At 42.3% G+C, this 9,922-nt stretch overlaps 1 protein-coding gene across 4 annotated transcripts in view; it reads left to right on the top strand.

Annotated features, from left to right (window-relative positions):
• The window catches only part of pigg (phosphatidylinositol glycan anchor biosynthesis class G (EMM blood group)), a 132,623-nt gene extending 124,142 nt beyond the window's left edge, over nt 1-8,481 (top strand). For all 4 annotated transcript variants that reach the window (XM_079629746.1, XM_079629748.1, XM_079629749.1 and 1 more), the window contains one exon: nt 7,088-8,481. In XM_079629746.1, coding sequence (XP_079485872.1) covers nt 7,088-7,307 — 220 coding nt within the window. In that variant the 3' untranslated portion in view covers nt 7,308-8,481. The remainder of the gene's footprint in view (nt 1-7,087) is intronic.
• The last annotated feature ends 1,441 nt before the right edge of the window (nt 8,482-9,922 follow it).

Here is a 9,922-nt window from a genome sequence, read left to right as displayed (position 1 = left end):
TAATCAGCGCTTGTCTTCTTAAGATAATTGTTGTAATGGCGCTTGAAGTGATCTGTCAGAGCGAGTGAGGAATCGGGAGTTATTAGAGCTCGAGCTGGTAATGATGGGGCAATTAGAGACACTCACAGAACAATGAATAATGGAAATCATGCCGAGACGATCACACTTCACACACACACACACACACACACACACACACACACTCACACACACACACACTGGCCTCTCAATTTTTACACAATGAAATTATTCTTTAACGAGGTCATTCTATGAGGAATTCATATTTTCTTTGGTTGTTTGAGCTGAAAAGAGTTCAATGTGCATCAAAACAGCAACTTAACAACTCTAGACCTGCTCTGCTCTCCACTAACCTCTCTGCCGTCAGCCGGTGAACGAGAGACCGCACACATCCTCCTGTCTGTCTATCTGTCTGTCTGTCTGTCTGTCTGTCTGTCTGTCTGTCTGTCTGTCTGTCTGTCTATCCATCTATCCATCTATCTGTCGTCTGTTTGTCTGTCTATATCTGTCTGTCTGTCTGTCTGTGAATGAATGAATGAAATCTTTATTTCGAACAATACCATTTTTTTGTTGTATTAAAATAAATCTGTCTATCAATCGTCTGTCTGTCTGTCCATCTATCTATATCTATCTATCTATCCATCCATCCATCCATCCATCCATCCATCCATCCATCCATCCATCCATCCATCCATCCATCCATCCATCCATCAATGAATGAATGAATGAACTAAATCTTTATTTCGAACTAATTATTTTTTAAATTAAAATAAATCTATCTGTCTGTCTATTTATCCATCCATCCATCCATCACTCCATCCATCCATCACTCCATCCATCCATCACTCCATCCATCCATCCATCCATCACTCCATCCATCCATCCATCACTCCATCCATCCATCCATCACTCCATCCATCCATCCATCACTCCATCCATCCATCCATCCATCCATCCATCCATCCATCACTCCATCCATCCATCCATCTATCCATCCGTCTATCTGTCTGTCTGTCTATCTATCTATCTATCTATCTATCTATCTGTCTGTCTGTCTGTCGACCCAAAATTCCAAATAAATGCAAAGTATGTGGACGACCCACTCTTTATTTATCTCATTATAAAGTCTGTCCCTGTGAGTCTAGAAGATTTCCCCTAAAGTGCTGTCCAACTAGTGCCTGATAAATGACCGTCTTAAGTGGTCGGACGTTCAGTCTGACATATATAATTCAGCATGCTCAGTCAGCAGTGTCACTACAGCACACACACACACACACACACACACACACGGGATCCAGGAAATGCGCTTTGATCAATACTCCGCTTTCAGGAATCCCAGCAGGCACGACTGGCCCGTCCCTCATCCGAGCCGAACGTTTACACAATCCATTTGAGAGAGAGAAATACGGAGGCTTGTTAGGAGATATTTCATTTCCTCCGAGGCAACAGGTGCTTTGTGTTCAGGGATATTGAACCCTGCAAACAATCTACTACCCCGCGTGTCTGAGGTGTGGATTTGAATTGCAAATGCCTTCATCCGCCGGCAAACTCCCCGTTCTGTTCAGGGATGTTTCTGACAGTCGCAGGAAAATGATTTCAGGCAGTGCTGTTGCTGGCAATCCGCAGCCGAGGCTGTACAGTGTACAGATGATTTGCTGTAAGTATGAGGTCTAGGAATCAGCCGGTGGACTGGTACGTCTGCTAGGACAAGCAACCTGTCAATCAAAATGATGGGGCAGTCAAAACTGGACTGAGAAATGTGTCATTTCTCAGTTGATTCAGCGTTAAATCTTGTAAGACTGTGGTTTGCTGTTGTCTTGACATGTTTCACAGGAAAGCCTGTGTTTGGTGCAAACTCCACAAATTAGATAAAGCCTTCATGACATGTTAGCTAAGGCTAATTTCCCCCAAATAATATGACTAATTTGCACCATTTAATACACGTTTTAAACCACATCATTTTTGGGTGAACTGTTCCTTCAAATGTGTTGTGTTGTCTTGATTGTAGTGATATGATGACCCTGGAGCACAAACCCAGTCTGGAGCCGCACGGGTATATCTGTGGCAATAGCAACTATACATTGTATGGGTCAAAATGATCCACTTTTCTTTTATGCCAAAAATCATGAGGATATTAAGATCATGTTCCATGAAGATATTTAGTAAATGTCCTACCGTAAATATATAAAACATGTATTTTTGTGAGTGAATGCAGCACAATCGTGAACATAAATGCACAACTTTAAAGGAGATTTTCTCAATGTTTACATTTTTTTCCTCAGATTCCAGATTTTCAATAGTTGTGTCTCGACCAAATATTGTCCTATCCTAACACACCACACATCAATGGAAAGATTATTTATTCAGCTTTCTCAATTTCAAAAAATGTACCCATGTGACTGGTTTTGTGGTCCAGGGTCACATATCTCCTTTCAGTCTCCAACTTTTGCTTGTGTATCTCATTACACTCTCATAATGTAATTCAAATTCACTGATTAGTTTCCAGGTTGAACCCTGCGTTGCTATCTCGCTTATCCTCGTCCTATTTCGCTGTCACATAGAATCCGTGAGCGTAATTACGCCGGAGAGGAAATCTCCCAGAAAGTGTCTCTATGTCCCTGTGAGAGGGTTTTTTACAGGCCAGACTCGACAATCCCTGTCGATGCAAGAATTAAGGAGTTTAAACTCTCAACAAAACACGCTCATCCGGAGAGCATCTTCAGCTGGCTCACGCTGTTAGTGAAAGATGGGAGCTGCATGCGTGATTATTTTCTCCTAATGTTTTGCTTGTCATATCAGTATTGACAGAAAGCACTGTGTTTACCACTTTGGGGGATTGGACCATCAATATTTATGTCTCCACAACAATAAACTTCCATTTTTAATGCAAGGCTGATGCCAGAATGCCTTTGACTCATATCCGCAGACAGTGGAGCTTTTTGCTGGTTGCCGCTGTAGAAACTGCCCTACATCCAAATGCATGTGAAGAAGGAATGAGGGCATTTGATCCTTGGAGAAGCTGAACTGTCACGGTGGGAGTCATACAGGCTGCTCACAGTGATCTGCCCAGGGCTAGAGAGAAGTTGTCTGATACAACAGCCTGAAATCCTGGAGTCTGGGGTCTATCGTATGAATAATACTTGTTCTTCAGGCTGAGACATTATGCATTTGTTTAAAACAAGAATTGTAATGACAGAGAACAGTTGGGCCAGCCTAACCCACTTCAGGCCATTCTAGACCAGTTCAGTCAATCCTTGAACAGTCCAATCAAATTCAATCCAAATAATTCTTGTCTAGTCCAGTGCAATTTAGCCTAACTTAGTCCAATTTAGTCCATACTAGTCCAGTCCTGCCAATTCTAGTCCATTTCAGTCCAGTCTAGCCCACTCCATTCTGTCATCAACTTTTGTTCAGTTCATTATAGTCCAGTCCAATTCAATTCAGTCTATAATCAACTCCAATCCAGTTTAGTTCATTATAGTCCAGTCTTGTCCATTCTAGACCAGTTCAGTCAATTCTTGAACAGTCCAATCAAATTCATTCCAAAGTAGTCTAGTCCAATGCAATTTAGCCTAACCTACTTGAGTCCATACTAGCCCAGTTTATTCAAATTCAGTCCAAAGTAGTCCAGTCCAGTATTTAGTTTGAGGTCATCTAATCTAGCCTAGCCCACTTCAGCCCACACTAGTCCAGTTCTGTCCATTCTAGACCAGTTCAGTCCAGTCTAGCCCACTCCATTCTGTCATCAGCTCCGGTCCAGTTCAGTGCAAGGTAGTCCAGTCCTGTTTTGTATGTTGAGGTCATCTAATGTAGCTCTTTCTAGTCCAGTCCAATCCAATTCAGTCTATAATCAACTCTAATCTAGTACAGTTCATTATAGTCCAGTCCAATCCAAGTCAGTCCGAAGTAGTCTTGCCCATTCCAGTTTATCATCAACTCCAGTCCAGTCCTGTTTTGTATGTTGAGGTCATCTAATCTAGCCTAGCCCACTTCAGTCCATACTAGTATAGTCCTGCCCATTCTTGTCCAGTCCATTCAAATTTAGTCCAAAGTAGTCTAGGCCATTCCAGTCTATAATCAACTGAGTCCAGTCCAGTTTATAGGTTGAGGCCATCTAATCTATCCTAGCCCATCGCAGTCCATTCTAGTCCAGTTCAGTTCATTTTAGTCCAGTCCAATTCAGCCCAAAATAGTCTAGCCTAGTCCAGTCTATCATCAACTTCAGTCCAGTTCAGTTAAGGTTGAGGTCATCTAATTTAGCCTAGCCCACTTGAGTCCATACTAAGTCCTGCCCATTCTAGTTTATTTCAGTCCATTCTAGTCGAGTCCATTCAAATTCATTCCAAAGTAGTCTAGTCCAGTTCAGTTTATAGTTTGAGGTCATCTAATCTAGCCTAGCCCACTTCAGTCCATACTAGTCCAGTCCTGCCCATTCTAGCCCACTTCAGTCCATACTAGTCTAGTCCTGCCCATTCTAGCCCACTTCAGTCCATTCTAGTCCAGTCCTGCCCATTCTAACCCACTTCGGTCCATTCTAGTCCAGTCCTGCCCATTCTAGCCCACTTCAGTCCATACTAGTCCAGTCCTGCAATTTCTAGCCCATTTCAGTCCATACTAGTCCAGTCCTGCCCATTCTAGCCCACTTCAGTCCATTCTAGTCCAGTCCTGCCCATTCTAGCCCACTTCAGTCCATACTAGTCCAGTCCTGCCCACTTCAGTCCATTCTAGTCCAGTCCTGCCCATTCTAGCCCATTTCAGTCCATACTAGTCCAGTCCTGCCCATTCTAGCCCACTTCAGTCCATACTAGTCCAGTCCTGCCCATTCTAGCCCACTTCAGTCCATACTAGTCCAGTCCTGCCCATTCTAGCCCACTTCAGTCCATACTAGTCCAGTCCTGCCCACTTCAGTCCATTCTAGTCCAGTCCTGCCCATTCTAGCCCACTTCAGTCCATTCTAGTCCAGTCCTGCCCATTCTAGTCCACTTCATTCCATTCTAGTCCAGTCCTGCCCATTCTAGCCCACTTCAGTCCATACTAGTCCAGTCCTGCCCACTTCAGTCCATTCTAGTCCAGTCCTGCCCATTCTAGCCCATTTCAGTCCATTCTAGTCCAGTCCTGCCCATTCTAGCCCACTTTAGTCCATTCTAGACCAGTCCTGCCCATTCTAGCCCACTTTAGTCCATACTAATCTAATCCTGCCCACTTCAGTCCATACTAGTCCAGTCCTGCCCATTCTAGCCCATTTCAGTCCATACTAGTCCAGTCCTGCCCATTCTAGCCCATTTCAGTCCATACTAGTCCAGTCCTGCCCATTCTAGCCCATTTCAGTCCATACTAGTCCAGTCCTGCCCATTCTAGCCCATTTCAGTCCATACTAGTCCAGTCCTGCCCATTCTAGCCCATTTCAGTCCATTCTAGTCCAGTCCTGCCCATTCTAGCCCACTTCAGTCCATACTAGTCCAGTCCTGCCCACTTCAGTCCATTCTAGTCCAGTCCTGCCCATTCTAGCCCACTTCAGTCCATACTAGTCCAGTCCTGCCCATTCTAGCCCACTTCAGTCCATACTAGTCCAGTCCTGCCCACTTCAGTCCATTCTAGTCCAGTCCTGCCCATTCTAGTCCACTTCATTCCATTCTAGTCCAGTCCTGCCCATTCTAGCCCACTTCAGTCCATACTAGTCCAGTCCTGCCCACTTCAGTCCATTCTAGTCCAGTCCTGCCCACTTCAGTCCATTCTAGTCCAGTCCTGCCCATTCTAGCCTATTTCAGTCCATACTAGTCCAGTCCTGCCCATTCTAGCCCACTTCAGTCCATTCTAGTCCAGTCCTGCCCATTCTAGCCCACTTCAGTCCATACTAGTCCAGTCCTGCCCACTTCAGTCCATACTAGTCCAGTCCTGCCCATTCTAGCCCACTTCAGTCCATACTAGTCCATTCCTGCCCATTCTAGCCCACTTCAGTCCATACTAGTCCAGTCCTGCCCATTCTAGCCCATTTCAGTCCATACTAGTCCAGTCCTGCCCATTCTAGCCCACTTCAGTCCATACTAGTCCAGTCCTGCCCATTCTAGCCCACTTCAGTCCATACTAGTCCAGTCCTGCCCACTTCAGTCCATTCTAGTCCAGTCCTGCCCATTCTAGTCCACTTCATTCCATTCTAGTCCAGTCCTGCCCATTCTAGCCCACTTCAGTCCATACTAGTCCAGTCCTGCCCACTTCAGTCCATTCTAGTCCAGTCCTGCCCACTTCAGTCCATTCTAGTCCAGTCCTGCCCATTCTAGCCTATTTCAGTCCATACTAGTCCAGTCCTGCCCATTCTAGCCCACTTCAGTCCATTCTAGTCCAGTCCTGCCCATTCTAGCCCACTTCAGTCCATACTAGTCCAGTCCTGCCCACTTCAGTCCATACTAGTCCAGTCCTGCCCATTCTAGCCCACTTCAGTCCATACTAGTCCATTCCTGCCCATTCTAGCCCACTTCAGTCCATACTAGTCCAGTCCTGCCCATTCTAGCCCACTTCAGTCCATACTAGTCCAGTCCTGCCCATTCTAGCCCACTTCAGTCCATACTAGTCCATTCCTGCCCATTCTAGCCCACTTCAGTCCATACTAGTCCAGTCCTGCCCATTCTAGCCCACTTCAGTCCATTCTAGTCCAGTCCAATTCAGTTTAAAGTAGTCTAGTCCAGTCTAGTCTATAATCCACTCAATCAGTTCCGTCTAATTTGGTCTTGTCCAATCCAGTGAAATCCACTCAGATCCGGTTCAGTCTAGTCCATTCCAGTCCTTATAATCTAGTCTAATGCAGTCTAGGCCTCAATATCTTTGCGAGTAGACTTGCTGATAGCTGTGGCATCAGACCATGACGGGTGACATTTGTCTTAATGAATGTACCATAGACGTTTGTCGTGAAACGTAACACATAATCAAAGCTTAGTAGAGGAAGTAATAGCTTTTCCATTAGCTTTAAATGAGGAAAGAACCACAGTCGATGAGACCTGATGGTTTTTATGACTACAGTATTATATAATGACACGTATCATAGACTGAATGTCTTTATTCTGCTGTCTTTCAGGGCTGTGATGGGTCTCGGTCACGGCAGCTATTGCTTCGCGCTCCTGCGGTCCATCCCAGTCGTGTTCTACGTGGTTCTGGTCACCAGTCTCCGATACCACCTCTTCATCTGGAGCGTGTTTTCTCCCAAACTCTTGTACGAGGCCATGCACACCCTCATCACCACCGCCGTGTGTCTGTTTTTCACCTTTATGGACCAGGAACGCTCGGCTAGACCTTGAATACTAAGCCAGAACCAGAACCAGAACCAAAGCCAAACTCAGGTACAGAACAAATGGTGGAGTTGGAGTTTAAGCCACCAAAAGAAGTTCGAGAAAAAATATTTAAATGTAATTCTACCGCTGTGAAACCATTCAGAGCTTACATGGAGATTTGGCTCGCTCTACTGACTTATCTCTGTGTACGTGATTACATTTATTAATTTCTTTATTTATTTGTTGGGAGGTCATCAGCGATAACATGAAGATAACGTGCGGCGAGACCCGTGGGTGTACATATGCTAATCCTTCCAATTTAGCCGTTTCTGTTCCTGACCGTTAGTTCACCTCTGGAATAATTGAGATAAGTTTCATCATTAATAACTCTCTCCTCGCTGAGATCACAGCAGATGTAAACTCCTCACGCACTTGAAAGCTTTAAGGGATCTTAAAAGTCCTTTAAATCATATCTAAACACAGCTGCGCGTGACGTTACCGTTTAATCCGCCTGTTGGGAATGTGAAATGTAAACTGATTTATCTTGGTAAGTGTTTTTTTTCTTTATCTCAACGCTTAGATCTGGTTAATAATAAAACGAGCCCTTTTTTGATTGTGAGTAATTCATTTCTATGTGTTTTTTTCATGTGTTTTGCTTCCCTGTTGAAAAGTCTTTCTTCGATTAGAGGGTCTGATTAGTTTTAGAAGTGTTCAAGTTACTTTAATCAATTAATCAGCGGTTTCTATTTTCATCACAGTGTGCTGAGTAAATCTCATTGGTTGAAAAGTATGCTCAGCATAGCTGTATATTGAACAAATACTCTCTGATTGGCTGTGATTTTGTTGCATTAAGCAGTTTTTGAGTTAAAAAAATAAAAATTATAATTTTAACATTATTAATATTGAAAGCAGGATATTTTTTAATTCATCTTTGATGAATAGAAAGTTCAAAAGAACACCATTTGGAATAGAATGTTTGAAAAATAAATATTTTGTACCATTATAAATGTCTTTAAGTGTCAAATTGGATCAATGTAATGCATTTTTGCTTCTAAAAATGTATTAAAACAAATCTTACTAACTAACTTTTATGTGATATAGTGTACAGGCTGTTATAACCTCTGTTACAGCATCTTTACCTCTGTCATGACAATCAGGTCAAGTTTGTATTAAAATTAAAGAATATTTAATAAAATATTTCAAAATATATTTTACTAGCCACTTCAAATGAATGTCTTTGAGATATTTTAGACTTTACAATAATTGCGAAGGGGTTATAAACTTTTATTTATTTCTTTATTTATTAGCATTATTTGTGTTAAGTTGATATCTTAAAATGTATTAAGGTAACACTTTATTTTACAGTGTCCTTGTTACATATGGTACATGTACTTACCATACACTCTAAAAAATGCTGGGTTGTTTCAACCAAATTTTGGGTCAAACATGGATAAACCCAGCTGTTGGGTTAAATTTTTAAATTACATTTTTAACCCAACGTTTAGGTTTGTCCATATTTGACCCAAATTTTGGTTGAAACAACCCAGCATTTTTTAGAGTGTAGTAATAACAGTAAATTCTGCATAATTACATGCAACTAACCCTCAACCAAACCCTAATCATACCCTAACCCTATATTAATGTATTTAATATCACTTAGTACTTAAATATATAATTACACTGTAGCAGTGACACCTTAAAATAAAGTGTAACCGTTATTAATCATCAGGAATGCTGAGGAAGGATATAATTACTTCACCAGGTATTGTCCATTCTTCCTCAAAATTAGTAGAATAATGTATTCATTAGAAGTGGTAAATTCTGTATGATTCGCATCCCTCACAGAGACTGAAGCCGTGTCCTCCTCACTATTCACGCTCTGCTATGACCTTTTTATTGGCGTGAGAAGTGGATGTTGTGACCTAATGCCTTTTTGAGAGAGAGAGGAGAGTGTAGAGTCTCTCCCAGACCTCCGGGATTCAGTTCTGGTCTATATATCACACTATACGGGTTCACTGGGGATCTATAGAGCATCGGTTCCCAACAGGGGGTCGCGGCATATTTTGAAAAGTTTTGAGCAATGAGCATTAAATAAAAGTCCTTAACTTTTTCCTTTTCAAAATTTACAAAATGTATATTTTCCACTCCGTGTTTGTGTCTTATCCTGAGCCACTGGTACTCCTATAATAAGTGTTTACATTGGGACTATTTTACACGGGTTCGGATCGAGTAGCCCAGGACCGGCGTGACTCGCCATAGACGTACGCAGAGAGAAGTAGTTCCGGCTACAATGTTCTTCCGAAAGACGCATTATTCTGTTACGCAAGTTTATTATCGCTCGCTATAGCGCCAAAAGCCTCAGAAATAAAGCCTCACAAATAACATGCAAGTATTGAGGTCCCAGACAGCAGTCATTTATTAGCCTATATTCTTTATTTTACCTACACACAGTGTGAATATTTGTGTTATTGCATATTAAATAGAACCAATTTATAGGCTACTCCTCGGCTTACGCTTTTAAGATTACAAAGGGCCTACTGATGTTTTTGTTATTGTATTTTCAATATGATAAGCTATTATTTGTGCATTAACATATCTGGTTATAGTAAACATACCGTTTGTTTGAAAACAACATATTTTGT

The sequence above is a fragment of the Phoxinus phoxinus genome, assembly GCF_949152265.1.
Source record: "Phoxinus phoxinus genome assembly, chromosome: 12".
Classification (NCBI taxonomy): domain Eukaryota; kingdom Metazoa; phylum Chordata; class Actinopteri; order Cypriniformes; family Leuciscidae; genus Phoxinus; species Phoxinus phoxinus.
The sequence above is the reverse complement of the archived record's forward strand: the minus strand, read 5'-3'. Positions and strand labels throughout refer to the sequence as shown.